This window comes from Myotis brandtii, unplaced genomic scaffold (assembly GCF_000412655.1).
Source record: "Myotis brandtii unplaced genomic scaffold, ASM41265v1 scaffold133, whole genome shotgun sequence".
Lineage (NCBI taxonomy): Eukaryota > Metazoa > Chordata > Mammalia > Chiroptera > Vespertilionidae > Myotis > Myotis brandtii.
In genome coordinates, this window is record NW_005354718.1 from 3,054,282 (window position 1) to 3,069,994 (window position 15,713).

At 51.3% G+C, this 15,713-nt stretch overlaps 1 protein-coding gene across 2 annotated transcripts in view; it reads right to left on the bottom strand.

Moving 5' to 3' along the window:
- Positions 1–7,782: 7,782 nt before the first annotated feature.
- The window catches only part of PLA2G4F (phospholipase A2, group IVF), a 14,535-nt gene continuing 6,604 nt past the window's right edge, over positions 7,783–15,713 (bottom strand). For both annotated transcript variants that reach the window (XM_014534830.1, XM_005860290.2), the window contains 10 exons: positions 15,549–15,684; positions 13,366–13,502; positions 12,904–13,126; positions 11,913–12,027; positions 11,593–11,730; positions 11,389–11,493; positions 10,251–10,439; positions 9,818–9,984; positions 8,854–9,040; positions 7,783–8,545 (listed from right to left, as the gene is read on the bottom strand). In XM_014534830.1, coding sequence (XP_014390316.1) covers positions 8,325–8,545; positions 8,854–9,040; positions 9,818–9,984; positions 10,251–10,439; positions 11,389–11,493; positions 11,593–11,730; positions 11,913–12,027; positions 12,904–13,126; positions 13,366–13,502; positions 15,549–15,684 — 1,618 coding nt within the window. In that variant the 3' untranslated portion in view covers positions 7,783–8,324. The remainder of the gene's footprint in view (positions 8,546–8,853; positions 9,041–9,817; positions 9,985–10,250; positions 10,440–11,388; positions 11,494–11,592; positions 11,731–11,912; positions 12,028–12,903; positions 13,127–13,365; positions 13,503–15,548; positions 15,685–15,713) is intronic.

The window sequence follows — 15,713 nt, forward strand, 5'->3', positions numbered from 1 at the left end:
ACAGAGATAGTTTTACTTCTTGTCCAAATCTTTAACTTGTAATTATTTTCTCACATCTGATTGCATTAGCCAATTCTACCAATAAGATATTAGACAATATAGCTAATGTAACTTTCTAAAATATTTTTATTTTATTTTTATGACAGGATCAATTAACACTTGACTATCAGACTTGAATACTGTTTTAATTACCAGCAATTAAATGAAATGCAAGTTCAAATGTAATTAAATTAAATGAAAAATATATCTTAGACAAAATCTGTGGGATGCTGCTAACGCAGTGCTTAGAGCCAAGCTTGTAAGTTTAAATACATATGTTAGAAGAGAACCAAGTTTAAGTGGTCCAAGCTTCTGCCTTAAGGAGCTAGACAAAGAGGAAATTAAACTTAAAGAAGAAGAAAACAATAAAGAATGGAGCTCTTTCAAATAGAAAATGGGAAAATAATACATGAAATCAACAAAAGCAAAAGTTAGCTCTTTGAGAATAATAATAAAATTGATAAACCTCCTAGCTAGGCTGATCAAGCAGAGAGACAATATAAGTGAACAACATCAGGAATGAAAGAGGAACATCACTCCACGCCCTGAAAGGAAGGCCTTGACCCAGGTAGCCTCTGCTGTCCTTCCTGGCTCTCGCTCAGCGTCCTCCCCTGTCTCCCGGCATCTCTACTTCCATTCACCTGCACTCACCAGGAAGAGACCCCTCAGTGGCTTCTCCACCAGCCCAGCACTCGCAGACTGAGATTCAGGTCCCAGGGACAGGACCCTCCAGTATGAGGGTGACTGGGGGCCTCTGAAGGAAGACGTTTACTCAGCTGGTAAACAAGAACCAAATGGTGGTGAGGAGGTTTGGGGTGGGGGTTCCAGAAAAAGGGTGTAGAACTACAGACAGAGCTGAGGCCCTGCACCATAGTAGCTTTCTCCCTGCATCAGACCACCCAGCAAGCAGGATCCACAACAGTCCTGGATGCCAGCCTGCTCTCTAGCTCTGTTTTCCCACCCACCCCGTTCCTGCAGCTTTGGTTCCTCCCAACCGCTAGAAGACATGATCACCTACTAATGGACCATGTTCTGGAGCAGCTGGAAACATCAGGACCTCAGGCTGGCATAAGCTATGGTGGCAAGTGCCTGTCATATTGTTCCTCCATGAAAGGGGATCTCTGGCCCTGGAGCCCCCAAATGCCTCTCATTCCTGAATTCCCTAGAGTCAACCTGACCCCACAGCAAGACTTCTCTGGGATTTCCAATCGGAAGCTGCTTATCTAGACCCAGGTCAGGCTTACATTCCAGGGTCGAGGCTCCAGAAGCCAGGCACAGTCCCGGAATGAGACAAGGAGCCTCAGGATAGTGGCCTATACTTCTCCACTCTTTTTCCGTGTGTGTGGTGCTCCCACGGAGTGGAGCCCTGCCCTGGCACACAGGGGTAAAGAGACAAGTCTGCAGGGGCTAGAAGAGGAAAACTGAGGCTCCAAACACCCAGGCCTGTGCAGCCACTTCAGGGCCTGAGGAGCTCCATGCTTCCCATTCAGGAATATTGGGAACAGTAGCTAGTACCTGGTTGCCGTCAGCTACCAACTCACCCTGCCAGCCCCTCCTGCCCTGGCTCCAACCCTGCTCTGGCTCACTCCAAGTCCAGCTCTTGACAAAGACACCTGCTCCCTGAGCAATGACAGGGGCAATCGCCCAAGGATGGACTGTCGATCTGCCCAGCTCAGCAAGGCAGGGACCTGCGAGGATATCAGGTCTCTGCCCTCGGGGTGGTCCTCATGCCAAGGGCTTTTCCCCAACCCCCTGGAGGTCAGCCAGCACAACCAGGAACCTCTGGCACAGCTGATAAAAGAAAGAGAAAGCACATGCATGTGCACACGGGGATATGCGAGGTGGAACATCTCCTCCCAGGCCAGGAAGAGGGAAGGAGATGAGGCAGATCCATGGGGCAAAGACAAGGAGACTTGTGAATTGTCCCAGAAGACCAGGTCCTACCCTGGCCTAGGGGAGAGTTGGTCCTGAGTACCCGTTACTCTGGTCAGCAGCACAGCCACCCCTGATGGCCGTCGTGTGGCCCAGTCCTGAACCAGCCTGCTCTGAATGCACCTGGCAGGTGCAGGGAGCAGTGAGGACCAATCATGTAGGACCAGCCAAGAGGTCTTCTCTTCTTGGCAGCTCGGAGCCATCAGCACCCCATGCAAAAGAGAAACCACCACGTATGAGGGTTTGCAGCATGCCAGCCACTGTGCTCAGCTTGTCACACACATTGTCTCATTTCCCCTCACGGCACCTTGGGAGAGGCCCCTGCGAGCCTCAGGGAGGCGGGCAGCTCTCAGGCCAAGAGGCTCCCCTCCTTCGAATGTGTCAGGTTCAGCTGGTCCAGAGGAAGAGTGGACGCCAGTTCAGATTGATGGTGCATTTGGGGACTAAAAAGTACAGTGGGGGTAAAAAAACTCAGATATTGTTAATAGAATAAACTTTTATGCAATAATAATACCTAAAATTTCTTTATTATTTAGGATGTACAATAGTTAATTCAACTTGGAAATATTTCTTAAAATAACAAATTTAGTAAACTTACTGTGTAATTACTTTTTTTAAGGGTTGGGGAGTGATCTTAGCCTGTCCTCTTTTACCTTGAAATTGGAAATTCTCCTTTAGAATACTTTACTTACACCCCGCCCCCTACCAGATTAATGATGGGAAAGACATCCATGTATAAATTCATAGCCCATGATTGAAAACAAGAAAGGGAGCTCTTTAAGGATCAAAAACTCCGAGGCAACACTAAATAAGGAGACAGATTGGAGCCTCAGCAGTACCCCGGGCTGCCAGTGCCAGGTGCCATCCATGCCACTGCTGTACTGTCACCCAGGGGCTGGACCATAGCTTTTCAGTCACTGCAACTGAGGCACTTCCGCCTCCTCCCCAAGTCCCACACCGCCACCTAATGGCCACTATTGCCATTGCATGGCCAATGACCTGACCAGGAGCCATCACAGCCCAGCACCTTTAGAGATGAGACTACAACCACGAATTACCGAAGATAAAAAGAATGCAAAGTCCATGAAAGAGGGGGCAACAAATAAAGAACCTACCCAAAGTAAATAGTTCACAGAACAATCAGAAAAATTTCTTAAAATGCTATGTATTAATACCATTTGAGTTAAAGGAGTGAAGCACACCATGAAGTGAAAACAAGCAATTTTGGAAGATCCTACTAGAGAACTTTAAACTGAACAATGTGATAGTCAACAGTGAGACAAAAACTCACAAGAGCTGGGCAGAGGAGCAGACTGGACACAGACGAAAATGTATTCATGAACATGGAAATGAAAAGACAGAATGTATAAAAGGAAAGTTTAGAGATATAGGGAATCAACTCAGATACGTATTTCTAAATCCATTTAATAGGAATTCCAGAAAGAGAGCATGAAGAAGACTGTGTCCAGATAAAGTTGGTAGAGAACTTCTTAAAGCTTCAAAAAGACATAAATCCCAAAATTGAAAGAGCTCACTGATATTTTTTAAGGTCACACTTAAAAGAATCATAATGAAACTTTTGAAAATCCAAGACAAAGAGAAAGCCCTAAAAGTTAGATAAAGACAAATTACCTAGGAATAAGAATTCAACTGATATCAGATTACCATCAGCAATATCAAATGCAAGAAGGCATTCATATCTGAGTAAATGTATGTTTGAACCAAAAATTGCATACTCTTCATAAGTCAGGGCAAGAAAAGACAGTTCCAAACGTAAAGAACTCAGAAAGTTTACCATCCATGGACCCTCTATTTAAAAAAAAAAAACTATTTAATTTTGAAGTCCAACAAAAAGGAAAATAAACCCAAAGGGAAGAAGTTATAAGCAATGATGAGCAAATAAATCAGTAAAATATATTGTAAAGCTGAATTAAATATTTCTATTTTGAAGTTTGCAATACACTGGAAATAAAATTCAGGTAAGAGCCCCTAGATCAGGGGTGGGCAAACTTTTTGACCCGAGGGCCACAATGGGTTCTTAAACTGGACCGGAGGGCCGGAACAAAAGCATGGATGGAGTGTTTGTGTGAACTAATATAAATTCAAAGTAAACATCATTACATAAAAGAGTATGGTCTTTTTTTTTTTTTTTAGTTTTATTCATTTCAAACGGGCCGGATCCGGCCCGCGGGCCATAGTTTGCCCACGGCTGCCCTAGATAGTGAGTGGAAAGTTTGGGTGGGTGGGAAGCAGGATGTCGGCAGGAAACACGGGAAACATGTTAGCATGCTAAGGTTCTTGTCTTATTTGGGGAGAGAAGATGGAGACTGCCTGGCTTTTTAAAGGGGCTTTTTCTTAAAAAAAAAAAAAATGAAAGTTTAAGCCCTAGCCGATTTGGCTCAGTGGATAGAGTGTTGGCCTGTGGACTGAAGGGTCCCGGGCTTGATTTCGGTCAAGGGCACATGCCCGGGTTGTGGGCTCGATCCCCAGTGTGGGGCGTTCTCTCTCGTCGTTGATGTTTCTATCTCTCTCTCTCTCCCTCTCCCTTCCTCTCTGAAATAAATTAAAAATGTTTTTAAAAATTGGAAGTTTAAGCATTAAAAGCTTAATGAGAGCCCTAAACTGGAGATAACCTAAAATTCCATCAGCAGGTGAATAAATAAACAAACTGTGGTATATCCATACAATTCCTACTCAGCTGTAAAAAGGAACAAACCACTGACACATACAACACATGGATGAATCTCGAAAGCATCGTGTTGAATGAAAGAAGCCAGACAAAAAAGAGTGCCCATTATAGTGACAGAGAGCAGATCAGTGGTCACCGGGACCAGGAATGGGAGATTGACTGGGATGGAACACAAGAGAACTTTTGAAGGTGGTGGGAATATTCTATATCTTTTCTTTTTTAATATATTTTTATTGATTTCAGAGAGGAAGGGAGAGGGAAAGAGAGAGATAGAAACATCAGTGATGAGAGAGAATCATTGATCGGCTGCCTCCTGCAGGCCTTACACTGGGGATGGAGCCTGCAACCCAGGCATGTGCCCTGATGGAACAACTGTGAGCTACTGGTTCATAGGTCGATGCTCAACCACTGAGTCGGGCTTATATCTTGATTATAGGATGGTTACATGTGTATATAAATTTGTACACTTCATTCCTTCCTACCTCCCATCCCTCCCGCGCTTCTTTCCAACCACTCCTCTTTCTTTTTTCTGCAGAAGACTCTTCTGTAATCCTGGAGATGTGTCTGAAGAAGCCACATCTAAGGAGCAGGAGCCAAACTGGCCAGGACATCTCTGACCTCCCAACTTCTCACTCTCGTTGGCTCCCACATCTAATCCTGGAGAGGTTTCCTCATTCTGTAGCTGAGATTACCCCTGCACCTGCTGACCAAGTTCTCGGCTATAGCACTGGACCAGCCTCCCCCTTCCTGCCCTCCCAGCTTGTCTCATATGTCTTTCGAAACCTAATATGAGCCAACATGGCTCTTCCTATTCTTCTGTGAGAATGAAGGTACCAACCAGCTCTGCGCAAGCCCACATGCCTACTTTCTTCACAAAACTTGCTGGCTTGGGAGGGCAAACACCGGCTCCCACCACCCTGGGGGTGGTGATCACATAGTGAAGCAGAGACCTTGTTGTACACAACTTTTCATATATATTTGCATTTTGTGGGGAGAAGGCTTTCATAGGCTTTTCAAAAAGATCCAAATAGGTTAAGAACCACTGGAGTAGAATGTTATACACCTTTTCGTGGTTGGTAGGTAGTGACCCATCTCTTTAGACTGTAGGACCCATTCATTTATTTGTCAAATATTTACTGAGCACCTACTATGTGTCAGCTACTGCTCTAACCACTGGGGATAGAGCAGCAAACAAAACACAAATTTCTGCCCTTGGGGAGGGTTTACTTTTGGGGGGTCAGAGACAGCCCGGGACTGTGTGAAGCATTAAATGAGACAGACTAAAGATTCTGAGTGTTGATCCCTAGAAAGGTCTAAGAATTCTGTGAACTTTATGAGTTCAAGTCCTAAGAAATCTATGAAGTTCTAAGTTATAAACTCTATGGAGGCCCTAATAACAAGTTATTGATGATGGTGGGTGAAGCAGTGGTGATAACAGTTGCCATAACAGGAGCTCAGGGACCAGCCTGGGGCTGCCCCAAAGGGAACCTCTTACTGCTGAGCTGAGAGGCAGGGGCGGTGTTGGCCTATGATGAGCAGCAATGGCGAGGAGGCAGGAGAGAACCAAGCTGTCCCCACCCTATGCCAGCAAAAAGCACTGGGCCTTCGAGGCCCAGCTCCCTCAGTCCTCCCAGCTCATGTCCAGCTGGAGGCTGGGGGGTCCCAGGCCAGGCCAGGCCAGGGCCAGAGGCTGGGACCCAGCTGCCTTCTTCCCAATGGAAGTCAGAACTAGGGTCTTCTTCCCAGAGTCAGCACGCCTGCGGCTTTGTCCTGATTGAAAGAGAAATGGTGACTTTGGTCCTGGAGAGCATGCGTCAGGAGAGGAGGAGGTGCAGCCAAAGAGGGCACTCCAGGTGGAGGGGGCAGTAGGAGCACATGTTCACATGGCTATGCCAGCTGGGTCATGGAAGGGCCTCAGGTGGCCCAGGGGCAGGGCTGAGGAGGACGAGGCTGCGAGGCTGCAGGCAAGGGACCTGGAGCCCCCAGACCAAGCCTGGGCAGAGTGATCTCCTCTCCACTGACCTAAAATCTACCCATGCCGGAGAGGCTCCAGATATTTCGAGTGTCCCAGGTGGGTCAGGAGAAATGAGAAACAGGGAAAGAGAGAGAGATTGCTCAGATCATCGGCCGAATCTGTGAAAGAGGCAGGAACCAAGGTGCCCGAGTTCCCAGCCAGGTTCCCTCTGCCACTGCACAGCCCTGGCCAACAGATAGCTGCTCTGCAGCCTGCCCTCACTAGGAACATGCACACACGTGCAGGGGCACATTCACTCTGTCCCTTGACACATGGGTACGCCCTCTAGACACACCCTGATGGGATGGTGAGACTATTTGCATGGGTGGAAACTGTACAAATGGTGAGGGAATGTGGCGCAAGTTTAAAAAGTGCAGTGTGAGTGATTAGCAGGGAGACAATGTGCACACCCACCAGCTGGAGCCTGGCCAGGACTGGCCATCACCCTACGGCCTTCAGGAGGCTGAGCATAGAAGGGCCATGAGCAGTGAAGAGGGGTCGGGGTTAGCAAAAAGGATGATGGAGCCCAGCAGCATAGCTCAGTGGTTGAGTGTCAACCTATAAACCAGGTCACGGTTTGATACTCAGTCAGGGCACATGCCCAGGTTACGGGCTTGATCGTCAGTGTGGGGCATGCAGAAGGCAGCCAATCAATGATTCTCTCTCGTCATTGATGTTTCCATTCTCTCTCCTTCTCCCTTCCTCTCTGAAACCAATCTACACTAATAAAAGAGAAGCATGCAAATTGGTGTCCCTCCGCTACACCCACCAGCCAATCAGGATGAGTATGCAAATTAACCTAACAAAGATGGCGGTTAATTTGCATATGCAGGCGCAGAGCAAAGACTGAAGACAACTGAAGACTGAAGACGACTAAAGACTGAAGAGGCTTGGCTTCTCCGCTGCAGCCGGAGTGGAGAAGCCTAGCCTCGCTGTGGCCACAGTGGAGAAGCCAAGCCTCGCTGCTGCGGCCGGACCAAAGGCCTGGGTCCCGGGTGCCGGAGGAAAACAAATGCCGGCAGCCAGGGGAAGGAAGGCCTATTGTGTGAATCTACGTGCAACGGGCCTCTAGTAAAAACATATTTTTGGGGGAAAAAGGATGATAAAGTTAGTGACCTAGACTGGCAACCCATGTGGTCCCCCTTTATTCTTGATAGCACTCACACTGCACCCAGGAGCAGGGGACAGGGCAGGGGCTGGGGAGGAGAGGGTAGCAGGGATTGGGCCATGTGTGTATTGGATGGATGCATCTTTGCTCTTAGTCTCAGTTTAAGGAGAGTAACCTGCACCTCAGCACTCACAGCTCCCATTCTGGTGAGGGTCGCAGGCCCTTCTGCATGTGGGGTGGGCCCTGGGACTAGACTATTGCCTCGATCCCCTCTAAAATGAGCACTGCTCACTTCTGCCTCACATCCCCAAGAGCCCCCGGAGAGACCTACTGCCCCATCTTCTCCCAGAAACACATATGAGAAGGGCTCTGCCAAGTACAAGCTGAAATCTGTAGGAGCTTTTGGAGCCTGGTGGACCTTAAGGCAGGGAAGATGGGAAGATGGGAAGCAGAAGCCCCACAGAGCCCACTCCTCCCTCTACCAAGCCCTGGTCTGGAGCCCACAGTCCCTCCTGCACCACAGTCCTTGGCTCCAGCCCGGGTCAGCCTCCAGCCTGGGCCCCAGCCTGCCGCCGGTCCAGAGCCAGCTGGAGGGCCTGCTTGATGGTCTCCACGTTGTTCAGAACATTGTATTGACTCAGGGCTACCAGCCGATCAAACTGCTCGGGCTCATAAGTGAAGTTCATCATGCCATAGGGGGTGTCTGGCCCGTTGATGTCAAAGTCCCCAAAGGCCTTCTCTTCAGCTGTTTGTCGCTCCACACCTGAGGGTTGGAAGAAGAGGAGAGACCAGGCTGGGGCACTCTGTGACTAGGAGCTGCCAGCCCAGGAGCTCCCCTTTGCCCAGGACATCTGACTGGTTTTTGTGGGCTCTTCCTGGGCTCACATGCCTGCTCTCTTGCCCATCAGGAGGAGCGGGGCTGGTGCCAATGCTGAGGCCCAGGAAGCAGTGGCTGTCTCGGGCCCTCCAGGGTACTCTGCTACCTTGTCCAGGGGACCCACTCTCAGAACAGCACCCCATCACCACCCCAGGGCTCTGTGGGCCAGACCTAGGCCCAGGTCTTGCCCTTACCTGGGGCCAAGTGTGTGCGGAAGGTTCGGTTGACCAGGGGGAAGTGCAGCACGATGGGTGCGCAGGGGTCCTCGGCCTTGGCAAACAGGTAGCACTCGCGGGGGTTCTCCAGATCCTCAGAGAGCACCTCGATTCTGGGGAAGGGGATGCCTCGGTCCAGGCAGTACTTCTCTGTCATCTGTAAGACCTGGGCAGGAGGCAGACTTCTGACCCTGCCTGCCCTCACCTGGACTCACACAGATCCCGTTTTCAAGGCCAGCTCTGCCTGCTACTAGCTGAGTGACGTCAAGCAGGTGATGTAACCCTTCTGAGCCAGTCTCTTCATTTATAAAATAAAAATGAGAACAACTCTCTCGTGGGGTTGTTGTGCAGATTAACAATAATCACCAGCATTCCCGCTGCCACTCCTCCCTGGAACTGCCCACTGCTTCCTTCTCTGACCCTCCCCGCTCCCTTGTAGGGGCTGATTTCAATTTCACGGGTTGAGACCGAATGATTACAGAAGGTCGCGTTGGATCCAAGAGGAGGAGGAGGGAGAGGCCAAAGAGGGAAGAGCTGGCCCAGCAGTGTAACCAGAACCTGCATGCAGATGGGGAAGCTGTCCACCACACGGGGTTTGAGAGACCCCTGAGGGGAACCTGATGGCTCTGTTGTTACCATAGTAACAAAGGGACAGCCGACCCAGACGCAGGCCCTGATGGGAGCCAGGAATGTTATCAGGCACAGGCAGGGTTCAGACAGGGGTCTACTCTTCATCAGGACAGAAGACACCTGGGGACCCTCTTTGGCTCCCACTCCTCTACTGACTCCCACTCCCTCCCGTAACCTCAGCAACCCTCTCCTCCAACTGGGAGGCCAGTGCACTCACAGTGGCGCCCCCTGCAGGTTAGAACCCAGGCCCTCCGCCAAGGGCCATCCCCAAACCCCAGTCAGGCGGCCCTAACAGGGGATCCCCACCCCTTACCTCAAAAGGGGCATCCAGGGAGTAGTCAAAAGACACAATGAGGTCCACCGCTCTCTGCGACAGCAGGATCAGCGGGAATGGAGAGTTGATGGCAAGGCCCCCATCCACCAGGCACAGGGAGTCCCGCATGGGCGTGAGCTGGTTGGGGAAGGCGTCCGGGTGTGCGTCTGGACAGGGACAAATGCATGCTTTTCTTAGCAACCCTCTTCTCTTCCCATTGGGAATACCCCTCTGTGGAGACCTCTGCTTCTGCCCTTCTCTCTGACAGCCACTCTGTAGTCTCCTACCCCAGTCCCAGCCCAGTATAGTCATCCCCCCCATCAGCCTCTGGATAACAGGAGCCCACACCCCAACCCTGGGTCAAAGGACAGCGCTGGCCCCAGTGAGCCAGAGGCACAGGCAGCAGGAGGGCCCCACCCGGAGCAGCGCCCACCTTTCCAGGCCACAAACTCCCTGCCAGCCACATAGTCCTTGTGCAGACAGAGGCCACTGGTGAAGTTGAAGTTCTCCGCGGAGGTGAAGCGGGAGGTGAATATGTCCAGCACGGCCTGGGAGAAGGGCCCCTGGGGGGTGAAGAGCCTCGTTCGCAGCCTCGTGGGGTCTCGAAGCTTCTGGTGGTCGTCTAGGGAGGGTGGGATGGTGACATGCAGTGAGAAGTGTGCCAGCCTCTGTCCAGTGGCTTTCATGGTGCAGGGGCACCCCTCCTTCTCTTCCTGACACCCCTCCTCCTCTCCCCCACTTCCCAGGCCTCTGACCACTGTTCCTAGAACCCCCTTTAAATGCCTTTTTCCTTTCATGTTTCCCATGTTTTGAAAGTTGCCTATGACATTGCATTTATTAAATAATAATTTATTTTCCACCCTTTTGAAAATGAAGTTGTATATACAATTTCCAATCAGAATTTCATCCATTAAACACTGAGCTGTTGCTACATGTCAGGCACTGGGTTAAGCACAGGGATGCAAAGGTGACTGGGGCCTGGCCCTCGGGGCTCACACCTACTTAGGGGAGAGTCATATAAAGAGAGAACGAATCCTAACAACGTCCTGAGGTAGGGACAATGATGGGGTGTGCATGTAGTCTTACAGGGGCCTTGGTGGTCACACCCTTACCAGCCTGGAGGGGTGACATGGGACAGAGAAACTCCCTGACGAAAGGATGGCTCAGCTGACTCTTAAGAGTTGAGCAAAAGTCCTCCAGGGGAGAAAGGTGGAAAAGATATTCCTCGAAGCAGGGAGCTCATAGGCCATTTAAGGAGCCCTGAGATGTGTGGGCAGAGCATCATCCAGATGCCCAGCGATCTGGGGCTGAGTTGACCTATTCGGAGCTCAAGCAGAGAATGCAGAGGCGTAGCCTGATTACACAGCACCCATGGCTCCCACTGGGTCCCCTGACTTAAGCCCTAGCCCCACCCACACGGCCTCTGCAGAGAAGTCGGCCCCACAGGTCTTCTCTGCACCCAGTGGGATAGCCAGTCCCTCACCATCCTCTCCCTCATTCTCTATGTCTCTGCCAGGATCCGATTGCTGGAAAGAAGAATGGGGGGGGGGGGCCTAGGTGTGACCCCTCACCTGTGACGTTCACACTGCCTCGGTGCCAGTCCAGGAAGCCGAGGTTGAAGCCCGCGGTCTGGAAGATCTCATCCAGGTTGGCTGCAAAGGCGCTGCCCCACATACCTAAGGACACAGGCAGGGCCCAGGCCCTCACAGCTCCTGCACCCACATCAGGGCTGGCCCGGTACCTGCCCTGTCCCCAGCCCTCCAGCTTAGACTCACCCTGCAGGTAGCAGATCCGGGGCTCTGGCCAGAGCTTCAGCAGTCGCCCCATGAAGAACTCTGAGCCGAAGAGCTTGGTGGGAACATAAGCCCCATACTTGGGGAAGCCGACCTCATGGGGGGTAAACTCGCACCACTCTGGGGACCCAGAGTAAAAGAAATGTCACCAGGGCTTCCCACTGGCCATTGTGACTGAGCAAGAATCTTTGCCTTGCCAAGAGTGGGAGGCAGCAACCCCACTGTGCTCCAGGCTCCATCTGTACCCTGACAGCCTGGCCTTGGACACACTCCGACCAACCATCCCCGCCACACACAGGCACCTGCAAAGTCGTCCCCACTGACATCCGTGCGGACGTTGACACTGGCATAGATGGGATAAGGGTTCTGGCTGCGGCTGACTGCCTCCTGCTGGTCAGACAGCTTGGCGGGGTTTTCCTGGGCAGGAAAGAAGGGAAGCTGATTGGCGTTCCCCATCCCAATGGCCTGCAGGATGTGGCGAGCCCACGAGACTGGTTGCCAAGGCCAGTGCTCAAAGGCGCAGGCTTTAGGCTGCAGCAGAGGCAAGGCTCCTGTGGGTTTTGTGCAGTTCCAGGGGCATTGGGAACACGCCCCCCCAATCCCCCTTTCCCATTCAAGAAAGCATATCAAAACCAGAGAGAGTCAGAGCAACATTTTTAAAGGAATAACTGAAAATCTAGCCTACTTTCTTTAAAAAGTAAATCACTAGAAAACACGAATTCTTTGGAAATTAGAAACCACTTGTGATATACATCCATCACTAAGAGCCACACACTAGTGGGCCAGGCCCCTGGCTGGGGCCCTCACTCAGCTCTGAATCTCTCCTCTCCCAGGGCATTCTGGGCTTGCAGTACCAGGAGAAACCACCAGGTGGTGAAAGTCATGGCATCTTGGCCAATGGCTCAGAGTGGTGTTCTGCCTCAGCTGCAGGTTGGAACCACTTGGAACACTTTGAAAACACTCGTGTGCTAGCACTGGACCCCAGACCAATCAGAATCAGTGTCTCTAGAAGTGGGGCTCAGGCATGGGGTGTTTTTGAAAAGCTGCACAGGTGATTCTGCTATGCAGACAGACCTGAGAAGTGCAGACCAGCCTCTCCCGGCCCAGGGGTTAGGAGCCAGGAAAGATGAAGGGGTGCAGCCCGCCCCCCACCCCCCCCAGGGAGCTCACTCTTTGTGCCCAGGGAGCTCAGACCTAAGGGATAGCTTTGCCTAACGGCTAAGGTGGAATTAAGTGCTGCAGGGGCAGAGGTGCAAAGGAGCCATGTTTACATGTTACCTGCCCTTCTCTTACCTCCTGGTACAGGAAATATTCAATGAGGAGGCCCCAGAGGTCAATGAGGGAGATGCTATGGCTGCTGCTTTCCAGGTTCTTCAGTTCCTCAGCATAGTACTGTAGGCGCTCCGTGGATACCGCCCCCTTCTTACTGCTGCAGACCCGAGCCCGGGCCTGCTCAGTGGGGCCCTGCAAGGCCACCTGGGACCAAGCTGGGTCCTTATAGAGTGTGGAGATGCACCTGGGCATGGAGGGCATTCGGGGCAGTTAGGGGCAGGGGAGCACAGCAGGTGTCTATGAGTGACCCCTCCTCCTCCATCACTTGTACCCACTGCCCTGCATCACCCACTCTTGCCCCTCCTAACCCCCTTGGAGGCAGCCTTCCCCACCCCACTCCAGGGACGCCACCAGATCACCAGGCCACACCCCTGCCCCTTCAGAGCTCTCCTTCACTCTGTACCCTGCCCCCACCTCACTTACCAGGTAGACCCCGAGACCCCACTCAGGTAGGTCACAGTGTCCAGGAGATTGAGCTCCTGCCACCCTGCCAGGCTGCCGTACAGGGAAGACATGGCACGGGTTCCGCCTCCAGAGCCCAGCACAGCCACCACAGGCACCTGGGTACAGAATGATCAAGACAACAACATCGACTACCACCACCATTTCTATGTTGCTGCCTATAATATCAGACATTGACCCTCACATTATTACCTCAGAGTCCTCACAGAAACCCAATGAGATCCCCATTTTTCAGATGAGGGAACTGCATAGTTAGTAAGTGATGGGCTGGTTATCAGAAGCAGTGCGGCTCCAGAGATGGCTCTTAACCATGACACCATGAAAGGATGTACCTGTGAGGTATATTGGATTCACCCAAAACAGCTCAAGTAGGGTTTCTCAGTACTGTCACCACTGATGGTTGAGGACCCGATCATACTTGGTTGTGAGGAGCTGTCCTGTGTGTTGTAGGATGTTTAGCAGCATCCCTGGCCTTTACCCAGTAGATGCCAGTATTATCCCTCTCCCCTCCCCCAGTTGTGACAATAACACATGCCCCCTGTGTGGGGTGGGAGGGGTTAAAATTGCCCCCAGTTGAGACCCGCTACACTAAAATGACCAAAACCACCAAGCAGCCTGGACCGGCCCCAACATCAGAGGTGTCTGTGGGATCAGACTGGAAGTTTTTTGGTTGCTCAGCTTTTCCATGAATGTTTTCCAGCCAAGATTTTTGGTTCCTTTCCTTGTCCTCCTTTATTTTTCTCTTAAAAAAATAAAAACCTCCCTGGCCACTGTCCAACAAGGGCAGCGCCCCTTCAGAGAGCTGGATGAGACAGAGCTGCCTGTACGCCGGGCTGTGCCCTCGCGCCCTCTTTACCTTCTACCTACAGAATGGAGATTAGCAGAGCAGGCATTACCCAAACGAACAATCCCAGCTTGTCAGCGCTGGGCACAGGCTTGTCTCCTGAGTTCACTTGCAGCCAGGAAAATGCCACCAACTTGTTCCTGATTTACCACAGGTCTCACCTCAGCACCGCCTTGCCTCCTGTCTACTGTTTTGGACTGAATTGTGTTCCTGCCCCTCCTTCCCCGCCCCCCCCCCCCCCCCCCCCCCCCCCCCCCCCCCCCCCCAATTCAAACATTGAAGCCCAGTGTGGTTATTGAGGAGAGAATAACATTAGGGGGAAATTAATGGGGTCTCTTCTCAGCCTTACTGCTAAATTATTCACAGAACCTGAGGCTTGAGGAAGACTTTTAAACTTGCCTGAAACTTCCGTCCTGCATTTGACATTACAGATTACCATCAGTACAGTACCCACGGGGCCTGGACTCCAGTCAACTGTAAGACCTCCTCAAAGACAACCTCTACATGACCAGATTGCCTGGTGCCCGCGTGACCACCTGAAATCCATTATCATAATGATGGATCCTAGCTCATCCATCATAATGGGTCAATCAAATAGCTAAGAGTGCAAGGCCCCTTTCTCTCTTGTGATTCAGTTACATAAAATTAAATGACTTTTCTTCGTTTCTTAGAACATTTCTAGATTTATTCCTAATTATATTTCCAGTTTCTAAGACCCTTGAATAAATCTCCATCATTTATTTCTAGCCAGAGCCTTCTTTTTTTTTATTACATGTGACACTGTATTTGGAGGAAGGGCCTATAAGGAGGTGATATGGGTTATGTGAGGTTATAAGGGTGGGGCCCTAATCTAATAGGAGCAGTGTCTTTGTAAGAGGGAGAGATGGAGATCTCCAGCCCTGCCCATGCACAGAGGAAAGGCCGTGTGAGGACGTAGCAAGAAGGTGGCCATCGACGACCAGGAAGAAAGGCATCACCAGAAACCAACCCAGATGGCACCTTGATCTTGAACTTCCAGCCTCCAGGTGAGAAAATAAATGTTTGTGTTGAAGCCCCCAGTCTGTGGGGTTCTGCTATGGCCGCCAAGCTGACTGCTCACCTCCCTTGGCCAGGGCTGTTGGGCCCTCATTACATACGGGGTCCTGACTTTTCCAGTCAGCTGAGGTGGACAGGCCTCCCCCTTCTTCCTCTGCTCCCCAGGCTTCCTCCAGGCTTCCTGTCAGGTCTTAGTTACACAGTCCTCTCAAGGGAAGAGATTGGATTTGGTTCTCGTGATGCTGGGGCTGCCTCCATTCCATACCTGGTCACTGGCGGGAGCCTGGCTCAATCCCAGCACCTGCTGCAGGGCCTTGGATACGATCTGCTTCCTCTTGTCCAGAAACTCTCGTTCCCCATCACAGAGGTCAAAGCCAAGGCGCAGGTCAAGGTCCCCAGAGCTGCCTCGGTGGGGTGGGGTGAGGTGGGG